At 41.7% G+C, this 26,249-nt stretch overlaps 1 protein-coding gene across 4 annotated transcripts; it reads right to left on the bottom strand.

Moving 5' to 3' along the window:
- Nucleotides 1–729: 729 nt before the first annotated feature.
- On the bottom strand, nucleotides 730–26,249 carry tm4sf18 (transmembrane 4 L six family member 18). 4 transcript variants are annotated; one of them, XM_061684092.1, is made up of 13 exons: nucleotides 26,074–26,249; nucleotides 24,824–24,977; nucleotides 24,598–24,751; nucleotides 22,496–22,702; nucleotides 19,444–19,596; nucleotides 19,277–19,364; nucleotides 18,636–18,807; nucleotides 16,022–16,178; nucleotides 13,395–13,577; nucleotides 12,964–13,048; nucleotides 12,051–12,146; nucleotides 3,106–3,174; nucleotides 2,150–2,240 (listed from the first exon to the last, which is right to left on the bottom strand). In XM_061684092.1, exons 1-12 carry the CDS (start codon nucleotides 26,171–26,173, stop codon nucleotides 3,131–3,133), a joined length of 1,593 nt encoding a protein of 530 aa, XP_061540076.1. In that variant the 5' UTR covers nucleotides 26,174–26,249; the 3' UTR covers nucleotides 2,150–2,240; nucleotides 3,106–3,130. The 4 variants fall into 4 exon arrangements, with proteins under 4 accessions (XP_061540078.1, XP_061540076.1, XP_061540075.1 ...); XM_061684091.1 differs by lacking the exons at nucleotides 2,150–2,240; nucleotides 3,106–3,174 and adding an exon at nucleotides 8,023–9,417; XM_061684093.1 differs by lacking the exons at nucleotides 2,150–2,240; nucleotides 3,106–3,174; nucleotides 12,051–12,146 and adding an exon at nucleotides 12,160–12,456.

The raw sequence follows: 26,249 nt of genomic DNA, 5'->3' as shown, positions 1-26,249 counted from the left end.
TACTTTATCAGAAAGAACACACTCTCCAAGTACATTTAATAGAAGATGTGTGTCACTGTTATTTCTTTTTCAAGTAATGGTAATACTCGTGTTAATCTCTGCATATAGCATGACCCTCCTGTAAAAGGTTTACAAGGACAGTGAAAAGCAAATACTCTGCAGACAACAATGCTTAACGTCTCGCCTGCCACATCATTCTGTGACCCGCAGAAGCAAATCATGCACATCAACCGCATGTTTCTTGATAGAATATAGATATAGATATAGAAAAAACTGAAAATTGTCTTCACTGTTTAATTAATTAATGTTGAGGTATTGTTTTTTTTTTGGTGTGTTTTTACTAATCCCCTTTTAAAATTAACAAACCATTTTTTTACAGGCCTTCGAAAATTAATTGAATAATAGTTGAACAAACCATTTTTTTTTTTTTACTGGTCTCTGATTTCAAAACTAGTTGTCTATAAATTTGATGTTGTAAATTTGATGATGTGTATACTGTATGTAATAATATGTATAATAATATGAATCATACATTTATATGGGTTCACAGTCATAATAGCCCTCCAAGTGAAACCATCATCACAATGTGGCCTGCAACACAAATGAGTTTGACACCCCTGCTTAGATCACCTATCATTTGAAATTGTGGAAACCCCTCAACTCAAACTCTGACCCAGGGATTGATTACACAACACAGCTGTTGGTGCCCCACCACACATACACACTTGGAATAGAAATATTTTTTATTCAAGGCAGCAGAAACAAACATGATAAAAAATGTCACCAAAATATCGATATAAAACATATAGCATTGAACTATCATTTAAGAGCCAAACAGCCAAAGAAAAATGTACTGTACAACAAAATACTTAAAAAATAGGAGCAAATGTACACATAAACACATTTTGTAGTAGTGAACCAATGCTACAATACCAGATAGAACAAATACGTCCAAACACATCATAATAATCTTGTCACAAAAAAGGCATATTGACACTAAAAAATACACCATTACACACGCAAGAAAACATGTTGAAGGCATCTTAAGTTTATTTGTGAACTAGTAAGTGTTTAGTGATTGAATTGTGTCAATTTTCTCTCATCAGTTGCTACGAGTCTGTTCGAGTTAAGAGTTTATAAACAATGAATTCTACTATTATAATAACATAGAGAGAAGTAGCAGACCGAGTAGTCTCCTTAATCGAGGCCTTTGTGTTGCTACATTATTCACTAGATTTCACCAATCCTGTTTCATCACTTGGATTTCCTGGACTGCAAATATGTATTGTGTAATCTCAGTATTGATGCTGTGTGATTGTTTTTAAGCAAATACACTCATGGATCTGAACTGTGGACACCAGTGTTGACATGTGGCCTTCGGTATATAGTTGTTGCAAGACTGTATTTAGGCGTAAGTAAATGTTGGGTGCGAGTGTCTAAGCATTCAAACTATACTCCTGCTTATAGCAACAAGGCCGACAGACAGCGTTGACTAAACCGCTGCCCAGCTGTAAAAGGCACAGGATGAACTCTAGCGCAGCCAGGCCCAACAGAACACACAGAAGAGTCACGTTCCACTCGACAATGTGAAGTGGCTGGAGGCACACAGGCCACGTCTCCGATTGCAGCAGATACCTGAAAGGGAGAATTAGAAAAGAAAACCCATCAAAATGCAGAAACATAAACGGAAGATATACAATAGAGCGGCTCTATTTCAAATGGTAGAGGGTAAGTTAGCATTTTGTGACATGTTTTAAATGCGGGTAGCACCAGTGACCAGTGGCCAACACCTCTACCTCCCAGTTATGAGGTTCTGGATTCAAATATTGGCTCCTGCCTGCTTCATCAATTCATTTGATGCAATAACAATATATGAAACATCAAGAGATGAAATCCTACGCACAACTTCAACATTTATTGAGTAGATTTACTGAAAAATGTATCAATTTATTACAATGTTTCTTATTGTGGTTGCAATTTGTAATGCTATAGAAAACCACTGCAACTAACAAATATATGCTGCATTGTGATTATAATTATTGTAGTTATTAGTCCTGAGCGTCACATCAGTTAGATCTTATAGTAGTATCTTCCTACCGTCCTCCTTGATCTGCGAAGGGGTACGACCACCCAAGAGAAGTGAAGCACTGCGGACCCTGCATCAAGGCGAGGCCTGAAATAACGAAGCAGTAGCTTGCCCCGACCAGGCCCACCACCGCGGCCAACACTGACCCAGACATCTGGAGAGCAACATGAATACATCATTGCTTGAATACATTCAGTAAGTGCAGTATGGAAATATCAAACGTTACTTTAACGTTATGTTGTTCGCTTTCTAAACATCCATCCATCCATTTTCTGAGCCGCTTCTCCTCACTAGGGTCGCGGGCGTGCTGGAGCCAATCCCAGCTGTCATCGGGCAGGAGGCGGGGTACACCCTGAACCGGTCGCCAGCCAATCGCAGGGCACATAGACACAAACAACCATGTGCACTCACATTCACACCTACGGGCAATTTAGAGTCTCCAATTGATGCATGTTTTTGGGATGTGGGAGGAAACCGGAGTGCCCGGAGAAAACCCACGCAGGCACGGGGAGAACATGCAAACTCCACACAGGCGAGGCCGGGGATTGAACCCGGGTCCTCAGAACTGTGAGGCTAACGCTGTAACCAGTCGGTCACCGTGCCGCGCTTTCTAAACATGTGGGGGCTTAATATTGTTTCCTGAATATCTAATAAGATTTGTTCATTATGTTATAAAACAAGGAGAGGCAGCTGTCTTGACTCACTCCCACACACACACACACACACACACACACACACACACACACAGCAGCTGCGCATGTGGCTTCACTTGTGTGTGCCAAGCTTATTGTGTTGTGTGTAACCCAACAAAGGGACCCTTGTTTAATTATCATGGCTGGATTAGCATTAGCATACCACCTTCCAAAGGGCATAGTGTAATAGCTGAGACAACAGCATAACAGCACTCATTGTGTTTTGAGAAAAGAGGAACATGCAAAGCAAAACAAAACAAACAAAACATCAATTTCAACAATGCTGTGTAATAATAATTGTGATATGTTGTTTGGTGATTATCTTACCATCAAGCTCTCATTCCAGCAGCAACTACATTTTCCCAAAGTGATGAAGCTTATAGCAGGAACCAGCATCTAAAATATAATAAGAAAATAACATTGTCATACACCACAAATGCCATAGTAATTCCCTACTTTTATATATTTCAAATTACAGCACAAAATAAGGTGGGATACAGCGTTGATGAGGGAGACAGGTCGTGGTTATCTTCAATGACATTCCTCAATTGATGAGTAATTTCAAATTCCTTTTTAGTTTTTCCGTGCCCTCTCATCGCTCACAGGAAGTTCAATCACATCCTAAGAGAGGGAGGGAAGTTCCCAAGGTCTCTCTTTTCCCCCCAAGCACACGCGCGCGCACACGCGAGCACAATCACTTCACAGTCGCAGTTATAGAGAGTGAAAGAGAGCAGGGAAAAAAAGGATTGTAGGAGGAGAGAGGAAGAGTGCTAAAGATAGTTTCTCACAGAAAGATTCAGTTTTGTTCTTTGACTTTTAAGTGGGCTGAAATTTCCACAAAGAACATAAATACAATTAGAGGCTGATTAAATCTCTAACAAAGAGGGATAAAAAAAAAAATGGTACTGAATGAATACTGTAGATCAATGTACAGTATGATGGGACACAAACTATTGGCTGACTTTGTTTTGCTTGTTTCCTTGCCTTTAAAAACACCAACCAAACTTGGATTGACACATATTGATTAGGGAAGACCTAACTTTGCTTCGCCAGTCAACAATGTAAGTCTTGCGTGGGAAAATATCATCTCTCCTCTGTTTGTCCGTTTAAACCCAAACAAAGTGAACAGCTCCGTGGGAGCATAAACCCCACAGATCAGCCCCAAGGATTAACTGTTTATTCACACGGAGCATTTTGTTCTCAGGGGACAAAAGTAAACATGTGGACCAAAGATGGCAAAATAACTTTGCCATGTAAATAATATATTTTAATAAAGAAATACTGAAATTCAAAATTCTGCTTGGTTATGTATAGTCATTTTATGAACTAGTGTCTCTTCAAGTGGGTACAGAAAATGTACATGATGACTGCGTTGAACTAGTAAGTGAAATATGACTGATGAACATAAAGGATATTATTGTTCCCTCCCTGAAAATCCACATACAATAATGATCACATCATATACATTATGACTTAAGAAGAAGTCGAGTAAAAGTCTTTTTTTTACTTACCAGCAGTCCTCCACCACCTAAGCCACCAAAGTACCAGATGTAGCGGGCCAGGCGCCCCTCCTGGATGTATGTCATTTCTCCCATAGGAAACAAGAGGAGCATATTGGCCAGGATACAACAGAGGGCCAGAGGCAACAGAGCCAGGCCCAGAGACCTGGCGAAGCCCACTGAACAACACATCACTTGGACAAAAAAAAATAGAAGAAAAAAACAAAATCCCACAATTGCAAGGAGGACAGGACAAAATTGGAGTGGATGGGCAGGCCAGTGGAGAAAGACTGTGAGGAGTGGTCAGAGCAGCCGGCTGGGGAGCCAAGAAGCAAGCACGAGTGGTGAGAGCCTGTGTGTTGGACAGATAATCCTTCCCTTTAGAGGCACTTCTACTACTGAACAACACAGGCCAGGAAACACACACACAGGAAACAAGCTGACCAATGGCTGCATGGATTTTATAATCAGAAGTTTGAAAAACTCCATGAGACACAGAAACAGAGTGCAAGTGTGTGTTTGTGTGTATGTGGGCCTGTGTGTGTCTCCAGAACGTCCAATAATGGTCATCTGAAAACAGGTTAGCATAACTTAAAACAGAATAACTGGATGAGTTGGACAAAATTCCATTGCATTACATTAAACCTGTTTTGTGTTCTTATATCCCATCGAGTGCGTTATACCTGTCGCACACCGAGCCTCCATTCTAATGGAGTAAAAGTATCGTTCCTTCTTCACATAAGTACTCAAGTAAAAGTAAAAGGTACAGTGCATATCAAGTACTCTGACAAGGAGAGTTTATCGAAAGCGTTACTTGAGTAAATGTTCCGGAGTAAATGTTGCATGTTACTACCCACCTCTGGAGGTGCATCAGAATTAGTCATGCTTAATGTTAAACCTGAGTTTAATTAATGAACTAAAGATGACATTTCTACCAGATCTTTAGATAGGTTAATATTTTTCATTTTAAGTATCTTCTACGTGTATACTATTACTCTATCTGTGCCTTTCCCTCAAAGGCACCGTTACACAATTACTCAGTAGGTCTCTAGAGGGCAAAGGGGCACCCCATGACCTCTGCTATCACCATGTCAGAAAGCTGAAACACTCGTGAAGTGCAGTTGTGCTTTTCAGGGGTTGGAAGGGGCTGGTTACAGTTGCCTCATAATCCAAGTGGAATGCACCACATCCAGATAAACTCTGCATTGTAATATGGAACCCCTACAAGCTGCTGTAAGAAGCCCTGGTAATCAGGGTGATTATGGTGCAAAACACATGGCTCTTTATTAAAAACGTGCGTACCAACATGAGTTTGGAAATGCAAGTAGATCAACACAGAAGCAAAGTCCAAAGTCCAGATTTCTACATCAAGACATTTGATTGATGTGTCTGCAGAACAAGGAGCAGACAAACTGTTTCCCAATCACAAATGTTTTTTTCACACAACTGCAACTGCAGGTTGCATATAGGCAGATTTTGGAAACATGACACCTGTATGCATGTAGCCGATCATTTTTAACTGTGACAGTTTAAACATTTTGGGCCTGATTTCCTATGAGTTTGAGCTTGCACAAATAGACAAAAGCTTGATTGCTCAGGCAGACAAATGTCGAAGCTGAGCAACAAATCAGGCCCACCATGGATTGCGTTAACAAATTACTGCATGCTTCATTTTGCGCATTATGGGAAAAGTAGATGCAAAAAAATAAAGATTCATTAAGCACACGCAATTTATCAAAAGTGAACCTGAACAAGGAGTCATGCCATATCACCTATTGTATGATAAAACCCCTTGCAACTCTGCATTTCCTCATGTCTGGGTCATTTCGGTGCACAGTGGCAACTTGGTGCTGGCCTCCCCCAGAACAGTTTTTCTGGTGCGCTGTCCCAAGTTTTAAATGCCATGTTAAGCAGGATGGGCAGAAACATCCATCCATCCATCCATCCACCCATCCACCCATCCATCCATCCTCCGTACCGCTTATCCTCACTAGGGTCGCGGGCGTGCTGGAGCCTATCCCAGCTATCTTCGGGCGAGATGCGGGGTACACCCTGAACTGGTTGTCAGCCAATCGCAGGGCACATATAAACAAACAACCATTCACACTCACATTCACACCTACGGGCAATTTAGAGGCTTCACTCAACCTACCATGCATGTTCTTTGGATGTGGGAGGAAACCGGAGTACCCGGAGAAAACCCACGCAGTCATGGGGAGAACATGCAAACTTCCCACAGGCGGGGCCCGGATTTGAACCCCGGTCGTCAGAACTGTCAGGCAGATATGCTAACCAGTCGTCCACCGTGCCGCCTGGGCAGATACAGTACATCAAATTTCCATATATTCTGGGCAAGTTAAACAAACAAAACATGGCTTTTATGTGGTTGCTGGCTTCCCCAAAATTAGTAACACATTAGTATAAAAAAATAAAAAAATTCTGTAACTCAGTAATGTTTGTTTACCTCTTCCACTAACACTTCCAATTCCATCGCTATAAATTTAATTTTCACAAATCACAAATTTATTTGGGTGAAAACCACCAGAACTACCTTAAGTGGAAAAACCTTCTTTTGAATTAAGTGGTCTCCACCGCTTTTACACTTCTTGCCAAAAGCGTTAGACTGAGTGAACACACAATTTCGCAACCGGTATTTGGGATCTTATTAAATCCAGCCCTTAGGGTACAATGTGAGTAGATCAGGTGCAATACACCCACCAACAGTGCACGCAAACTGTTAGAGTGAACACACAATATTAGCACTTGGTATTTGGGATCTTAGTAAAGCAGGCCCTTTGTGTCAAAGATGGTCACTGTTGGTCCTATGTAACGCATTCAAATGTACTCTAAATTTCAGGCCTAATTCCCCATGCTAATCTCATAGTTTGAATGATAAAAAAAAAAATTCATGATGGTTGACAGAAACATCGTGAAAAAGAAAAATGTTACAGTAAATCATTTAAATGTGAACAAAGCTGGCGATTTGATCTGTCGGTGGTGCTACATTTTTAGGTTCTTTTCTGACCCTTTCAACACACCACAACCAGTCATAAAATCTGTCCACAACTACTGCACACATAAACATGAGATCAGATTAGTTTGAAACAAATGGACAACAGCATTACAACAAAGGTTTCCGCACGTCCGGGTGCTCACCTTTCACTTTAAATGGATTGCTTCTATTTCCTATTGCTTATCCAATGTAGAGTCAATGGAGCCCATCCCAGCTGACTAGCCAGTCAATCGCAGGGCATATACAGACAAACAACCATTCGCAACTGCATTAATGCCTATTTAGAGCCTTCAATTAACCTAACATGCATGTGTTCGGAATGTAAGAGGAAGCCAGGGACAACATGCAAACTCCACACAGGAAAGTCTGAGATGAGATTTGAACCCAGAACCTCTCGACTTTGAAGCACAAAGGCTAAACACATGCCGTCACAAACGCTCCAGATTAAATGTATGATTTATTATGTAGAGTCACTGATAATCACCAAGCCAGTCCAATCCAATCCACTTAATTTATATAGCACAATTTAAACAAACAAGGTTCTCAAAGTGTTCAATGCAATAAAAACATAGTAAAAATACAAAATAAGGATTAAAAACAATAAAAAAATAAAATAAAATGAGAGTAAAAACGGGCTCTGTTAGGAGCAGCTGGTCAGCTGACCTGAGAGAGCGGCTGGGAATGTAGGGGTGCAGCAGCTCAGAGAGGTACGATGGGGCAAGGCCAATCAATGCTTTAAAAGCAAATAAAAGAATTTTTAGATGAATCGTAAAACGAACAGGCCGCCAGTGGAGTGAAGCTAAAATAAGTGATATATGCTCATACTTTCTTGTACAAGTTAAAAGCCGAGCCGCAGCATTTTTAACCAGTTGCATACAAGCAATGGAGGACCCACTGACCCCCATATATATAGGGCATTGTAGTAATCCAGCACTGTGGTCACAAAGGCGTGGATTACTATTCCAAAGTGCTGTTTCTGAAGGACCGGTTTGAGTTTTGCTAGCTGCCTTAACTGGAAAAAGACAGATTTCACCATGCATCCAGGCCTGAATATCATGTAAGCACTCTAGCAATGGCTTAGCACAGTAAGAGTCTGACTTTTTAAGGGGGGCATAGATCTGACTGTCATCTGCATAGCAAGGAAAAGAAATAGGAGTATTGACCACAGGTATGAATGCGAGTGTGATGGGTTGTCTATGTCTATATGCTCTGTGATTGGAGACCAGGGTGTAGTCTGCTGTAGGTTTGAGATTTCCAGAGACGAGGATTAGCTCATGAATGGATGGTTTATTATCTCCACTGAACAAAATTCATTTACATGATGTGCACTAGTTCGCAATGAGAACTTTAATTTACAACAATACAACAGGTTTGGTGAAACATGTTAATGTTTATTGAATTGATTATTTCTGTACTACTTTTACATCACACACCGTAGCACTCAGTAGATGTACTCATCGGGGTACATGTATTTCTGAATATATTTTAAGACATAATTTTCTTTAAAAACAAATCTTTACTGCAATGTCGTCACACTGTGTGTAATCCTAAATTATCTGCATTCTGCCAATGGACATCATCAAATTGCACTTCATGGTTCCAATTCCCAGCTAGCAGCAAAGAGCATCTCTGATTTTTAATCAATATCCGCTTTTATACAGGCTATCTAAGAATTTTCACTGCTTTTTTCCATCTTGCTGTCTTGTAAGATACTGATGTGGGAAGTAGGGTTGAAGTAGACCTGGGAATTTGCTGGCTTTCAAAGTAGTATCAGAGGTGCACAGGGATGGAACAGGAAATGCAAAGTGATTAATACTGGCTCTCCTGTCAACTGCCTCTGATGCACCAGTTTACCCGGGATGCATGTGAAATTGGCATAAATTGAACTTAAATCTGAAAATCTAAATCTAAATTGAACTTAAATCTGTGGTTGAATGAATGAGGTCATTGTTTACTACAGTAACAAGTTACTTGAAGCAGTCTAGAATCCCATAGCACATCCATCTGATCGGGGGTCTGATCCTGCCCACAACACCCTGGTTGGTTGATCGCTGTGATTGGTAGATGGATTCCACCAATCCCCTATTGTGATGATCTGACCCCTCCCAAACTGAGACCTCTTGTGGCCTGGGTTAATGGACAAAAAAGATAGAGAAAACCAAAATTACGACAAAGCCCACCGCACACCAAGTTACGTGGCCAAATACGACTGAACTGTCAAGAAGTACAGTGTGCAGGATTCTGCAACTACTTTTCATGAGTGGCCGACTGTGAGCCGCTAGTTTTGCTGCGATTTGAAATTTGAATCGCAGGTAAATGGTGTCGCAAAGGAACGTTGTGTCCCTTGAGCTTTCACGACCAAAAATATGTTAATAATACATAAAGTAAGGAAAGTAAATAATACCTCACTATATTTATAGTTTCAGAAGCACCTTTGGCTAAAAAGCAAAGCGTGGAGTCTCTGTAGCCCATATACACAATTGCAGGCAATGAATGGCCGATCATTACCAAGAGCCTCTCAAATAGCCACACTCTAATTTACTGTATTTCCTGCCCGTTTCCTCTCTTTCTGTTATTATAATATACCGTAATTTCTCATGTATAATGTGCATTTCCCCCCCCCCAAAAAAAAATTGTCTAAAGTCAATAGTGCGCATTATACATAGGTATAGGGTTTAATGGCCCAAAAAAATCACATTTTATAAATGTATGCCACGATCTAGAGGTTATGAAAAAGCTGTACACTTTCATTCCAATATGCCATCGCCATCTAGAGGTTATGAGAAAGATGTAAACTTTCATTCCAATATGCCACCGCCACTTAGAGGTTATGAAAAAGGTACAGTCTACACGTTCATTCCAATATGACAGGAGTACGTATGACTGCATACATGTACAGTTGTGCTCATAAGTTTACATACCCTGGCAGAATTTGTGAAATATTGTTTTTTTTTTTTTTTTTTTTAAATACAACTGATGCCATCATTAATTTCTTTATGGTTATGTTTTGTTTAATGATAATGCTTTTCTGAAATGCTTGACAGTTTAATTTGAATCCATCCTTCCATCCATCTATTTTCTGAGCCGCCTATCCTTACAAGGGTCGCGGGAGGGCTGCAGCCTATCCCAGCTATCATCGGGCAGGAGGTGGGGTACACTCTGAACTGGTTGTCAGCCAATCGCAGGGCACATAGAAACAAACGACCATCCGCACTCACATTCACACCTACGGGCAATTTAGAGTCTTCAATTAACCTACCATGCATGTTTGTGGATGTGAGAGGAAACAAGAAACAAATAAGAGCAAGTAAATAGAAAGTATTACGGGTTCAAATAAAGTGTTTAACTTCAGAATAATTTGAAAAAAATAAAATACAGATAATACTTCATGTTTTGATCATATGGGTAGAAGCAAAATCATGCACTATAAAATTGCATTATACATAGGTAGTAGGGTTTTACAGATTTTTTAGGTCAACATTGGGGATGCGTATTATACATGGGTGTGCATTAAACACGAGAAATTACGGTAGCTACAGAGGCCAGGGCAATCCATTTTTTCCTTGACAAATCTTTCCATGCTGTTTGTGGCTCAATAAAATAATAATGATATGTGGTGTCTCATTGTTTTCTGACAAGAAAACCAGCAGTCACAGTTTTTTGGTTGCACCGAGCTGGTTATGAGTGTGAGGGTCAATCGCCTGGTGTGGGGGTGTGAGTCACCGACTGCATTTCCCCCCCGCAATTCTCCGGTTCAGTCACGTCCGTCCATGTTGCTCAGTCTGCAGCAGGCCTAAGCTTCAAGCTGAATTTGTAACTGTTTAAATTATTTTACCAACATACCGAGTTACTAAATTATACTCAACTAGCAATCAGTTGGATGTCTTTTCATTACAACAGCCTGCTAAGCAATTGTTTTTTTGACAGATCAACTGGACAATAATATTTCGTCGTACAGACCAAAAGAAGTGTTATTTTGCTGTCTGGGTTCCTGCCAAAAGGAGGAACATTTTGAGTGATGTACCAAACAAAATTATAATTAACATTTAGAAATTGTTTCACTTTCTCAGGTATTGTGAAAAATAGACTCATACTCTATTAGAAAACATACAGTTCAGTATTAAAAAAGAGACACAAAAGCAAAGTACATCATGAAAATCTTAATGACCATAATTCATTTGACCGCATTCCCTTACATGAAAAAACAGGAATCGAGGAAATTTTACCTGCACTGACCAGTGTGCAGATATTTTTTTTACTGTCACAATGGATGAACCTTTGGCTAAAAAGTTATTGAATCGATTTCCAGCCACTGAATCGTTTCGGATCATATCGTTTTAAATGAAGCAATATCGTCCTTGAATCGAAGCGGCAACCATGAATCGTGATACGAATTGAATCGTTACTAAAACGAATCGTTATATCCATAGAAAATACCCTACAATGTAACTTACCTTAAGATGGCAAATCAGCAGGAGCCACCCCACACAAAAATATGCACGCAACAAGATCAAGGTGAGGGTACTAAATTTTAAATGTATTACATGGGTACACCTCCTTCAAAAGAGATATTCTAAATTTTATCAAGCATTAAATGAAGAATAGCAGTTGTTCAGCCGATAGAGATTTATACCATCACCTGGGGTCCTTTTACTGCAGTTTCAAGTGGGTTTTATAAATGGATGGGGGGGAACCTAATATTAAATGGATCTGCAAAAATATACGAACACTATGTACACACAATAAATGACAAAAAGTACCTGTGACAGGCCAGTTGACTTTATGACCCCGACTTCTTAGATCCTCAGCCACCTCCTGCTCAATTCCCTCCTCCAAATTCACAGACCATTGATTTTCTGTGCAGAGAGACAACTAATGAGGGTATGAGCCAATAAATAATTAGAATGGGTGACAAAAAAGGTGTTCCAAACATTCAAATACTTAAGTATTACGATTAATGAGTGTGGGGACAGATGGTGCAGTGGTGCACTCGCCTGACTTTGGTGCGGGCAGCGTGGGATCAGTTCCCACTCAGTGACGATGTGAATGTGAGTGCGAATGGTGGTCCGTGTCTATATGTGCCCTGCGACTGACTGGCGACCAGTTTAGGGTGTAGTCCGCCTTTCGCCCGAAGTCAGCTGGGATAGGCTCCAGCGTCCCGGGACCCTAACCAGGATAAGCAGTGTTGACAATGGATGGATGGATGGAGTGTGGGGATGGTTCATCAGCGTGTAAAAATTAATCATATGGTTGCAGTTTATAGGATAGGCAGTTACTATTTGACGCAGAGGTGAGTTGAGACAGGAATTAGACCGACTGGAAGCCATGATAACTGATCTCACAGTGGTGAAATGCTTGTTGGTTTAGCAGTTATCCGCTTTACTTCATGAAAGGTGCCATTATTGTTATGGTAAATTTGGATTTATCCATGCATTCATTTTCTATATCCTGCTTGTCATTATGGGTAATGGGACACCTTGGAATGGTCCCCAGTGAATAACAGGACACATACAGACAACCATTAATCCTCACATTCACACCTATGGGCAATTTAGAGACCACCATACGGACTCTATGTGATTAATAATAAAAAAAAAAAAAAGTACTCCTGAATATATGACTATTTAAACAAAGCTAAGCTAGTGTTATCATATTTATAAAAGCAGGCAATACCTTTGAGGTCATATTCTACAAAGACCCTTGGTGAATCAAGAGCTTGCTGTGGATTCATCCCAAACTCCAACATGTTAAGCAACACCTAAACAGACAAAAACGTATGAGTTCTAAGTTTTGTTATACATTCCACTTCCACAATACTGAACCAATGTCCTAGTAGGATTTGCTAAAGTCGCACAATCAAATCGTCCTTTGCTTTAACACAAAAAAAATTGGAATTACAAAGAGTTATTGTTTTCAAATAATGTTACTGTTTAAGACAACCTCTCTCTTTGTCAATTTGGCTCTACTTATTGCAAGACCTTAATCGTATTCCACAAATCAACAGATTCTTTCCATGTATTCTTTCCATGACCATCAAGGTTTTTGTACATCTGATCTCAATAAGGAGTCATTACTCGTGATTTGGTGCTTTGATACTTTAATACCTGAACATGTCCTTGTGGTTGCATAAAAGCGCCCATTACCCCCAAGGACGCAAGGAGTTGCGGCTTTTGGGACTCAGTTGCACAGGTAGTAAGGAGTGCAGGTATTATGGTGTGGAAGGGCCGCTTCCCCCCAGCCACACAATTAACACTGTTGTGAAGAAGCGAGAAGCTGGCCCCACGATTCTGTGGAGGATGGGAGATTTCCCAAAATTATTAAACAAAAAAGAAATCAATACTTAATCATGAATTCAAGTTGATTATATGGACAAAAGCATTCAGACACCCTACAATAATCCTTACACCAATGTAAAATCGCGCAAAATTCTGAACAATTAGATTAACGTAATTTTTGGTCTATTGAGCGCACCAATGTGTAAGCCGTACTCACTAATTATTATTATTATTTTTTTAATCAGAACCATTTTCACACATAAGCCCCACATGTGACACATATTTTACGCTTCTGGTTTGCATGCCTTAGCCTGAGGGTGGCAATTGTGTGACACAGAAAGAATTTAGGTCAATCTCCAGCAGTTCTATTAGTTTACACAGAGCAGAGAGAAGTGCTGTGAGTATTGTTGGCTGTTGTACTTATATGAGTTACTGACAAATTTATGCTAAATTAACAGTTGTTTAATGGTTGAAAAAGACTGCAATAGCGATGCTCATTTTAGTTAGCTATTGTATGTTAGCTGGTGGAAGTGAAGCAAGAAATTTTCCAACTTTACTGTAAGAAATAAAGAAGTGGAAAGAGCATGCCCGCGACCCTACTGAGGATAAGTGCTACAGAAAATGGATGGACGGATGAAACAGCACAATGTAACACAGAAGAAAAAATATGGCTGGCTAAATATGAAAACAAAAATAAGTCATTTTAAACATAATGAGAGTATGCACTTTAGAAGCATACCAATTCTGAGTGTCAGTGTGTGCAGATTTAAAAATGTGACTATTTTGGTGAGAAAAGCTAAGAATAGATGTGAATGTGACACGCCTCAAATCGAGAAAATCCGCAAATAAGAGGCATCATTTTTCAAAAAGAAAGATTTAAAGAAAGATTTTAAAGATGGGTTGAAAATGTTGCGGTTTATAGTCCGAACTTCATAGTAGGTACTTTATAGTAGCTTTATGGTAGGTAGGTACAGTATGCCATCCATCCATCCATCCATCCATTTTCTACCGCTTATCCGAGGTCGGATCGCGGGGGCATTAGCTTTAGGAGGGACACCCAGACTTCCCTCTCCCCAGCAACTTCATCCAGCTTGTCCGGGGGGATCCTAAGGCGTTCCCAGGCCAGCCAAAAGATGTAGTCTCTCCAGCGTGTCCTGGGTCGTCCCCAGGGTCTCCTCCCGGTGGGACGTGCCCAGAACACCTAACCAGGAAGGCGTCCGGGAGGCATCCAAATCAGATATCCCAGCCACCTCATCTGGGTCCTCTCAATGTGGAGGAACAGCGACTCTGAGATCCTCCCGGATGACCGAGCTTCTCACCCTCTCTCTAAGGGAGAGCGCGGACACCCTGCGGAGGAAACCCATTTCAGCCACTTGTATCCGGGATCTCGTTTTGTATCGGGATCTCGCGGGTTCTGACCGGGGGGTCCGTTCCTCCCAATCACGCCCTCCCAGGTCTCACTGTCATTGCCCACGTGAGCATTGAAGTCCCACAGCAGAACGATTGCGTACCCAGCGCGAGCGCTCTCCAGGACCCTCTCTAAGGACTCCAAAAAGGGTAGGTACTCTGAACTGCTGTTTGGTGCATAGGCACAAACAACACTCAGGACCCATCACCCCACCCGAAGGCAGAGGGAGGCTACCCTCTCGTCCACCGGGGTGAAACCCAACGTACAGGCGCCAAGCCGGGGGGAAATAAGTATACCCACACCTACTCAGCGCCTCTCACCGTGGGCAACTCCAGAGTGGGAGAGAGTCCAACCCCTCTCAAGAGGAGTGGTACCAGAGCCCAAGCCCTGTGTGGAGACGAGCCCGACTATATCTAGTCGGAACTTCTCGACCTCACACACCAGCTCGAGCTCCTTCCTGCCAGAGAGGTGACATTCCACGTCCCTAGAACCAGCTTCTGTAGCTGGGGTTCGGATCACTAAGGTCCCTGCCTTCGGCCACCGCCCAACACGCACTGCATCCGACCCCTATGGCCCCTCCCACAAGTGGTGAGCCCATGGGAAGGGGGACCCACGTTACCCTTTCGGGCTGTGCCCGGCCGGGTCCCATGGGTGCAGGCCTGGCCACCAGGCGCTCGACTTCGAGCTCCACCTCCAAGCCTGGCTCCAGAGGGGGACCCTGGTGACCCGCGTCCAGGCAAGGGAAACCTCAATCCAGTTATATTTTTCATCATAGGAGTCTTTTAGCCGTGCTTTGTCTGGTCCCTCACCTAGGACCTGTTTGCCACGGGTGACCCTACCAGGGGGGTGAAGCCCCAGACAACTTAGCTCCTAGGGGACAGACAAACCCCTCCACCACGATAAGGTGTCGGCTTCCAGGAGGGGGGTACAGTATGTTGGTAGGTAAATTATAATTAAGTAGACGACTTTCAGTTGATGAAGAATCATCTTAGTTGCACACGTAACACACACAGAAACACAAACACACTATTGTGCTGCATCATCAGACCTGAAGAGAGAAACCACAGTCCTTTGGGACAAGCCCGGTCCCAAAGCCCATATACGTGCTGTTGACGAAAGAAGAGGCATTCCCCTGACTGTCAACCACACAGAAATAGACTGTGTCACTTTCTGTCATCAGGGCAGGCTCTACACTTTGCATGACCCTAGAACACACACAAACAAAAAACATAACTCTCGGGATAAAGTTATTTTTTCCACAACAACTGAGGTGAATGTGGTTATAATGTATGCTTTTTTACTGGCTACCTACTTCAATATACACAAAGAATCTCCTCACACATGAAACATCTGCTAGTGTTTGCCCACCTTTATTGAGCCAAGGCACATATTCAACATTTGAAAAATCTCACGGGACACCACCAAACAAAAATGCTACAAAAAGGATATACTGAAATAATGCTGATCTCGTCTCACTGTAGTCTACTCACAAATGTACTTACACAATTATGTGTTGAACACAATTAATAATTCTGATGGATGAATGTCAACAGGTGAATACACAGGTTAATTGTCCCTTCTACCATCTGGTGGAAGATTATTTAATTTATCGGCCTGTCCCTATACTGTACATTTCTGGCACAGGTATATGAACAGAGATACATTATTTCTAGTAACTAAATAATAATTTTTGAACCAAAAAGCAAAATTGGATCATTTACCGCTGCACACCGGATGATCTCAGGCTACATGTAATCAACAGAGGTTGGTAGTAACGCGCTACATTTACTCCGTTATATTTACTCAAGTAACATTTTAGATAAATTGTACTTGTCAGAGTAGTGTTAATGAAGCATACTTTTTACTTTTACTCGGGTATTTAAGTTAAGAAGAAACTGTACCTTTACTCCGTTACAGTAATCTACATGCCGCTCGCTACTTTCATCAATCAATAATTGTGTGCGCGATCTATTTTTAGACTTTCATTTTCGACTTCCGCATCGGCCGCCGTTGCTCCAATCGACCGTGATTACCACAGTGATGTTTGACTCAAGTTCACCAATTAAACAACACAAGAAAGTCATTTGTCCGCACACAAAGTCTTCTATTGGGCTTAGCGGACCAATCAAAATGAGTTGTGACAGCCACGCGCGATTCGTGTTTACATTCCAGACTATTAAAAAAAAAAAAAAAAAACAGCTTTAACACACAGCGTAGTTTTGTCACTGCCCAAACTTGGATATTTCAGCCCACTTCTAACTGAAGAAAACACCTTGCGGTAGGTTCCAGGTGTTTTTACTGCTGTGCATATGGCAACATTAGCACTATTTTATGGTCACAAGTCGGTCACTCTCTCTCTCGCTCTCTCTCTCTCTCTCACTCACACTCGCACACAAACACACTTTATCAATAAGTCTGATCAGCAAACAGCTTCATTCAGTTATTTTAGTGGATAAAGCAACACGTTTCTGTAAGGTTGTAATGTTTTTTTCCACGTAAAAATTTAAATGGTGGCAGGTGTGTGTGTGTGTGGACCCCCATTGAACATAAGTTTGACAGCCGCATGTCAGTTATAAGAGGGAGTGCATCCTTTTGCAACTAGATTTATTTATATTTATTTTATTTAAAATGTATTTAACCAGGTAAAAGACCAGTTAAAACAGAACATCTCTTTTGCAATGGTGACCTGTCCAAGAACGCAGCAAGTTAAACATCAAGTCCAAGTCAATCACATTCAAGTTTATTTCACTTGTTTAATTTCACCTCCCGTCTTAAAAAGAAAAATAAATCAGTTGAGTTGTACAAATTGTAGGTCACATTAATGGTGGAAAAAGTTTGAAAATGATTTATCTTCGTCAACATTTTTTTACAACACAAACACCTGGCATTATAACATGGGTGTTTATAATTTTGATATCCACTGTAGCCTTGTTCCTGTTTTTGTAATCTGCCTGGTGAGCCTACCATCTCTTGTAGCTGAATTTGCCTAAATTTGTTATTTTGTAAAGATTTTATGTTTTAGATTAAGTGATATTGTTCAGCAATATCTGAATTTGCACATTCATATGTTATTTAGTTATTTTTATTTTATTTGACATGCATGCTCATGTTATTCACTAGTTACTCAGTACCTCAGTAGTTTTTAACTGAATATGTTCTCACTCTTAAGTAATTATTTGGAGCATTACTTTTTAATTTTACTTGAGTCATATTATCTTAAAGTAACAGTACTCTTAATTGAGTACAATATGTGGCTATTCTACCCACCTCTGCTAATCACAGGGGTGTGACCCTAATCTGTGAATTTCGGTGTGATCTATTTAACAGGTTAATTATGTATCCTATCCGGGAACATGGGTGGCAGGGGTGATTTCAAGAATGCATGTGTGACTGTGTACATAGCCAAACAGTTGTTTAAAACTTATAGAGTCATCGTATGAATTTATATGATCATTTATTATGTCCATAAAAGTTGATGCACTGAAATCCAAAGTCTCCTGTAGTAAGCAGAAGTGCCCTTTCTAAAATACACACACACCAGACAGGCCAATAAAAAAGGCAGGGGGGGGTCAAAGCATCCCATGCACTCCAATCTAAAGTCAACAGAGTGTGACAGGCTCACACTGGTACGAACTAAAACAAACACTCGCACAAAGATGTACCTGTCCATGTTGATGAGGTGGGCTCGCTGGCTGCTGAACCTTTTGTCCAATAGGTTTCGTAGTGGAATGGTCACATGGTCTGGGTCGCCCACATAGCTTTTAGCATCTGTTAGTGCCAAGCGAAAAGCCTCCACCAAAATATGGATGTAGTCTGCACTATTATGACCTAAAGCTGGAAATAAAAATGGAGATGTAAATTCTCTACTTTCTTTCTTAAAATAAAACACATGATCCTGTCACAAACATTTTTCTTCTATCAACAGTATTGTAAAGTATATGTATATACTATATATCTATTTCATTTTCAGGGCAGTGAATCGATCGCAACTGGATACTATGTACAGTATACAGTATATCACGTCAGTTTGCATGGGCAGATATTAGTCACACTTTGTTAAATGTGGGGCTAGTTACGTTTTTGTAATATTTCAATATTATGTACTGTAAATTAGCTGCACTGTTACATCGCAGTCAGAACTGCTCGTTGGCAGATTTTGTGAAATAGGCAGCTCACTACAGATGTACTTGATTGTTTAATTTCACACTTGGTGGGTGGGCTTGGTGGGCACTTTGATGGTGTGAAGTAAAACTTGAAACCTACATTTACATTGTCAGACCAAGCTCTCAGTGCAGTGGGTTACCTTTGAGAGGGAAGTTGTCCAGGATGTTGAGCAACAGCAGGGCAGCCAACCCTTGACTGTTAGGAGGAGACTCCCATAGGCACACACCCTGGGCACACAATACAGTCATGTACTCTGCTGACCATGTTAGTCAGGAACCCAATAATCAAAATAAAGTTGAAAGTCACCTTGTATTTTGCGCTGATGGGAGTGACAACATCAGAGTCATGGCTGCTGAGGTCGTCCAAGGTCATGACTCCTCCATGTTGGATGATGATGTCAATGATGGCTTGGGCAACTCTGCCCTGGTAGAACGCTTCCTTTCCACGCTCCCCCAACTCCTACAGTATTTATACATCGGACCAAGTATGTGTGTCATAATCAGAAAACGGTTGGAGTCAACATTGTGGGAGGGAGCTGAATGTTGCTAAATGATTACATACAAAAGTAGTTTGGGTAAGGTTTAATCACTAGAAGTAATGAGATATGATCCCTAAAATGTCAGCTCCGACAAGAAACCTTAACAGATGCAACAAACTGGACCTGAATCCTTATATAAAGACACTTGTATACAAGTGTCATTTCATAAAGAGATGATTAACATTAACATTACAGGTTACTAATCATTTCCCTTCCCTGCCCATTTCCTTCTGACAGATTAAACATTGGGCCTTCCGGTCATTCATTCTTAACATTCTTAGCAACACCTCTATCAACTCGATCAATATATTTACCAGGATGGTGTGTGGGACTGGACAGTTACTACTTCAAAGAGCTAACACACACTCACCACTGAGGAATGGCCATAATGATACCATGGAAACTACCATCAATGAAAATTAGGTCACTGCTATTATTTCACTATGTTAGGCTGTGCTGAGCATGAGTGAGTGTATGTGCGTGCATGTAAATGGGTTGTCACAGGTCCCATATTATTACATGACTAATGACAGGCTTGTCTGATCTATAAATAAATTAATCATTACATGGCTCCTGCATACACCGGCAATTTCATACTTGAGAGGGAAACACACACACACCACAATAGCAATCACATCTCAGTCATGGAAACTGCAAAATAAGAGGTGACATATATTTAACAGTTCTCTCACATGCACACACAAAAGGGGGAGGCAACATGAAGTGGAAAGGGTAGTCTCAATGAAATACACTTCAAAATTATATGTAAACAGAATTACTTTTTTTCATTTTGTGCCATATATCAGATTTGCGGGTGTCAATCTGTTTTCAAAATAAAACAAACATGCTGTTGCAGATGTTTGGTTGTTGTTATTGTTGTTTCCAAATGTTATTTAGCCTGCTCTCAGTCTTATGGACAAACACATGCATGCCATTTTAGGTGCAGGTATAGACCTGCTACTTCATTAACATAACATCATGACGGCCATAAGCACTGCCATAAATCTTCCTCAAAGATGAACCTTAACAGGGATGTGCATGTGTCTTAGTATCCTGTAATTATTCTTAGATTTGTTTTTTAACTATAGTATTGTTTGTCATTAATTTTGGATGTCGAAAAAACAATTTTATATCCAGTATATCCAAGGTTTACCAACTGAAATATATAACGGTAAATTATCATTATCATTATCATTCATGTACGCCAGGGGTGTCCTTGGAGGACCACACATACGGGTGGCTGGCAGGGGCAAATGCGCTGCAAACGGCCATATGCTGCAAATGCAGTAATGACTCAAAACAAAAAACACACAAGCACATAAAACAACAGGAAAAGAAAAATGCTACAATTTAAAAATGCTGCGATCACAGAAAACAACAGCAAAAGTTGGGTGCCTTTGATACTAGATACGCCAGCCCCCTGTACCAGTCCAACTAACCAACGTGCCTACGTGGTGGCCATGTTGGGGAAGTCGTAGTCGCCATAGAAGGCAATGCTTGGACATTGAAATTAGTCGCAACTTGCTCATTTATCAACCGATTTTCATGAGGGTTGTTGTTTTCGTCAACACCAAAGCATTTGGTATCAATACGCAGCATTTGATTAAAAAAATAAATAAATAAATTACATGTGAAACAGACTCCCAGTTCCCTTGTCCTAATTGTACACCGTTCAACCGTATGCAGCACAATGTGCCGCCATCCTTGGGTCTTTTGGTTTTCTCGCCGTCCACACGTGGTTTGCGCTGACGACTTTGACCTCCCTAGTTTAGCGTCACCGTCAGCATGTAGCTCAAAATGGCCGTGTCGTATCTGCTAATACATACCTGTGGTGCCTCTGGTCTCACAGGACTGCTTGTCTGGGGATTTGTGTGTGTTTTGTGATGTTTGCATCATTTTTCTTTTGCAGTTGTTTTTGTGATTGCAGCATTTTTATCTTTCAGTATTTATTTTTTTTTGCAGTTTTAGTGATTGCAGCATTTTTATCTTTCAGTATTTTTCTTTTGCAGTTGTTTTCGTGATTGTAGCATTTTATATCCTGCAGCATTTTTCTTTTGCAGTTGTTTTATGTGCTTGTTTGTTTTTCTTCTTGCGTTATTCCTGTTATGCATCATATGGCTGTTCGCAGCGCATTTGCCCCTGTCGGCCATGGTACACATACAAAAAAAATTAAAGGATGCAAGGGCCACTTTGACATTTTTTGGCGATATTAAACACGCTAAAACTAATCTATCAAGCAATTATATATTATAGTTATTTTTGAGAAACTCCTACATCACATCTTTCTGTTTAAGGTAATAGGGCAAATAATTTGGGATTTTTCAAGATTTTGATTTGCTGTATCCCACTCGAACAGTTCCCCTGAGCAGACCTCCATATTAAGAACCAAAACAAGAGCAATCTGTAGTAAGATGACAATCTTTAAAGCACTGTTTATTCCCAAGGCATTATAAAGAGAAATGTTGTTACTATGTTAGTTGTAAATGTATCTACAAAAGCTCCATATAAAACCAATGTATTATTGTTAGGTGCAGTCGTTGTAGCAGTTGTCAGGTGCATCGCAGCCATGGGAGATGTGGGTGTGGCAACCCTTCACTTTTTCAACACCCACACCATTGTGGGTCGTGTCAAATGTTATTTTTTTGTATATGCTGCGCTCCACATAAAAATGGAGAGTGGGCCACAAATGGCCCCCGGGCCGTAGTTTGGACACCACTGATGTACGCATTTCAACAGTGAGAATTTATACAAACGTGATGGTGCTAACTTGCTATTTGTTGTTATTTTTTTTGGATATGACATTTGGTTTCATTGATGTACCGTCAGAGTTCGTGCTAGGGCCGGGTTACGGAATACTTGTCCATGTTTGGGAGGATGACCATCAATCAGCAGGTCTCCGCCAAGTTCCTTTCCAGCATCTCGCAGCTCAGACACCCAGTGTGACCAGAGGTGAGCTGTGACTTCGGCAACAGGAAACCCCACCTCAGCCAGTTGCACTGCCCCATTGAGCACCTCATGTAAGGACAGCTAGGGGAAGCAGCAGGCGGAAACACATGCATATTACCTCACTGGAAATGAAGCAGGAAGTATGAGTCATTGTTTTGAGAAGAAATATGGCATGGAGAGTTACAATGGAATCTTTTCAGCAGATAAGACTATTTTTGTGATATTCTTATAGTGTGTGAGTGGATTCCATGAGTCAAACTTTTGTGATTCATCACAAACATGGCACAACTTTGTTTGAATGGTCAAAGTGGACCCTAATCTACCCATGTGCCCCCCATATGCTTTCAGACTTTCCAAAAGAACTATATATCACTGTCATCCGAATTTGCAGCAAACCAAATAAAAGACAAAAAAAAAAAAAAACATACAACCATTTTGCTAAGATGTCTGTACAGAACATCAAGCGTCCTTGGTTGACACGCCTCTGCAACATCGCATGGACATCGGGGACAGTGCCTCTGGATTGGCAGACTGGGGTGGTGGTCCCCCTTTTTAAGAAGGGGGACCGGAGGGTGTGTTCCAACTACAGGGGGATCACACTGCTCAGCCTCCCTGGTAAGGTCTATTCAGGGGTGCTGGAGAGGAGGGTCCGTCGGGAAGTCGAATCTCAGATTCAGGAGGAGCAGTGTGGTTTTCGTCCTGGCCGTGGAACAGTGGACCAGCTCTACACCCTCAGCAGGGTCCTCGAGGGTGCATGGGAGTTCGCCCAACCAGTCTACATGTGTTTTGTGGACTTGGAGAAGGCGTTCGACCGTGTCCCTCGGGGAGTCCTGTGGAGGGTGCTTCGGGAGTATGGGGTACCAAACCCCCTGATACGGACTGTTCAGTCCCTGTACGACCGGAGTCAGAGTTTGGTCCGCATATCCGGCAGTAAGTTGAACTCGTTCCCGGTGCGGGTTGGACTCCGCCAAGGCTGCCCTTTGTCACCGATTCTGTTCATAACTTTTATGGACAGAATTTTTAGGCGCAGCCAAGGCGTAGAGGGGGTCCGGTTTGGTGGCCTCAGTATTGCATCTCTGCTTTTTGCTGATGATGTGGTTCTGTTGGCTTCATCAAGCCGTGAGCTCCAACTCTCACTGGAGCAGTTCGCAGCGGAGTGTGAAGCGGCTGGGATGAGAATCAGCACCTTCAAATCAGAGACCATGGTCCTCAGTCGGAAAAGGGTGGCATGCCCTCTCCAGGTCGGGGACGAGATCCTGCCCCAAGTGGAGGATTTCAACTATCTTGGGGTCTTGTTCACGAGTGAGGGAAGAATGGAACGGGGGATCAACAGGCAGATCGGTGCAGCGTCTGCAGTGATGCGGACTTTGTATCGGTCCGTTGTGGTAAAGAAGGAGCTAAGCCGAAAGGCGAAGCTCTCAATTTACCGGTCGATCTTTGTTCCTACCCTCACCTATGGTCATGAGCTGTGGGTCGTGACCGAAAGAACGCGATCCCGGATACAAGCGGCCGAAATGAGTTTCCTCCGCAGGATGTCCGGGCTCTCCCTTAGAGATAGGGTGAGAAGGTCGGTCATCCGGGAGGATCTCAGAGTAGAGCCGCTGCTCCTGCGCATTGAGAGGAGCCAGATGAGGTGGCTGGGGCATCTGATTCGGATGCCTCCCGGACACCTCCCTGGTGAGGTGTTCCGGGCACGTCCCACCGGGAGGAGACCGCGGGGACGACCCAGGACACGCTGGAGAGACTACGTCCTTCGGCTGGCCTGGGAACGCCTCGGGATCCCCCTGGAAGAGCTGGATGAAGTGGCTGGGGAGAGGGAAGTCTGGGCGTCCCTGCTAAAGCTACTGCCCCCGCGACCCGACCCGGATAAGCGGTAGAAGATGGATGGATGGATGGATGGATGGATGGAAATGGAGTGGATTCATGGCTCACTCACAGGCGATGCAATAGACAGACAGAAGCACACACAGTCAAACCTTGTGACTACCAAACATCTGTACGGTGTCGCACCAGCACGCAGGGGCCCCCGGCACAGTAACATTCAGGGCATCAAACACAGGAAGAGGGACCTCAGCGCTGTACTTGCGACCCATCAGGAATTCTAAAGTCAGACCTTTGGGAGAACGACCACTAGAAAACAAAAAAGAGGAGTGTAATACTTTCAGTCCATATGATGAAGAAAACGTAAAGCAAAGTGCCGACCTGCCGTTTATCGCGCTGATCTCGCCGGTGTTGCCGTTAAAGAACAGGCAGAAGGCATCGCCACCAACACCGGTACTGCATGGCTCTGTAACTGCCAGAGCTGCTGCTATGGCGACCGCAGCATCTGCAGCATTGCCACCACGCTTCAGAACATCTGGATAAATAGACAAGCCACTGCTTGGAGCTAAATTACTACACGCCTAGAAGTCTTTATCACTGGTATCATGTCAAATTCACAAACATAACTGTAAAGGTGACAATTAAGACAGATTTTTGTTTTTTTTGTGGAAGGTTGTAATTCAGGCCAGCCTTTACATAATACCCCTCAAATGAAATTAAAAATGAAAGCTGGCTCTTCAGTGGACATTTTGAAATAACAGTGGAAAACACAATTGTTTAGACAACCTTTCAAGTAAGATGACATTGTTTTTATTTTGTTTTGATTTGTTTGATGTGTTTCTTGTATTAACCATCAAGAAAAAGAAAAGAAAAATCAATCAAACTAAAAAATAGTAAGTACTTGCCTTCAACAAGTATTCTTACGCTCTTCGCCGTTCATAAGTCATAAAGTGTCCTAAGTTGCAACTGCCTTTAAAGGCTACATGCACTTTTTTTTTTTTTTTTTTTTTTACAGGAGAAGCAAACTGCCTTTCTATTCTGCGCCAATACAACATATACTGTACTAATTCCTAGGTATTTCTATCCTATTTTGATTTAAACCCAGCAGCACTATAATTTGAGAGATTACTTAATCATGATGTTTTGTTTTTTACTGTCCTTTTTAAATAAGATAGAAAAGAGTATAACCATAAAGTACTTTGTCGAAATGTAATATTTTAACAACAAAAGCACCCCTGTTTTAAACCAGGATATGTAAAGCAATGATTTACTTCTACCACTCAATACCAACACACTATTGTCATTTCTATGCCTCATTTTTGCTACATTTGATTGTAGGTCGCAGTGGTTAGGTAGGAGTCAGCTGGTGTTTTTAAAAAAGTGATATGCTTGGCTTTCATATATGTGGGAAAAAAAAAAAAAAAATGTCAATGTACAAAAAAAAGTGAAATTTCTCTGGCCTGCCGGGGAGCTCGGCACGTCGTCCGAAATTTTATGATCCTAATTCATGTTCTCATGGTTTTACTGTTTCTCGTGGTCTGTTGCTAGCCCTCTGTTGACAAATTCCCACTGCGATTCGTTTGCTAAATACTGAATTTTATTTTTTTCCAAAGTCAACTTTCCACACTCACCCAATCCTACAGCGGAAGCGAGGGGCTGGCTGGACGCCACGCAGCCGTGTAAACATAGCACAGGTGACCGACGAGAAGAGAAACTCAAGTCGGCGTCCATGCCTATTTGTCCTTTGACAACTTTGCACTAAAATCATGGCAAGCCGCAATGCAAAGGAACAGACACGACCGATCAA

This window comes from Phycodurus eques, chromosome 8 (genome assembly GCF_024500275.1).
Source record: "Phycodurus eques isolate BA_2022a chromosome 8, UOR_Pequ_1.1, whole genome shotgun sequence".
Lineage (NCBI taxonomy): Eukaryota > Metazoa > Chordata > Actinopteri > Syngnathiformes > Syngnathidae > Phycodurus > Phycodurus eques.
The sequence above is the reverse complement of the archived record's forward strand: the minus strand, read 5'-3'. Positions and strand labels throughout refer to the sequence as shown.

Excerpts from the sequence above, each read along its gene's own strand:
- tm4sf18 (XM_061684091.1), bottom strand. The coding sequence starts at position 26,173 with ATGGACGCCGACTTGAGTTTCTCTTCTCGTCGGTCACCTGTGCTATGT. Across the intron at positions 19,597-22,495 it reads CCCTAGCACGAACTCTGACG|GAGTTGGGGGAGCGTGGAAA; the intron begins GTACATCAATGA and ends TAAATACTGTAG. Across the intron at positions 16,179-18,635 it reads CACCTCATCAACATGGACAG|GGTCATGCAAAGTGTAGAGC; the intron begins GTACATCTTTGT and ends TGTGTGTTCTAG.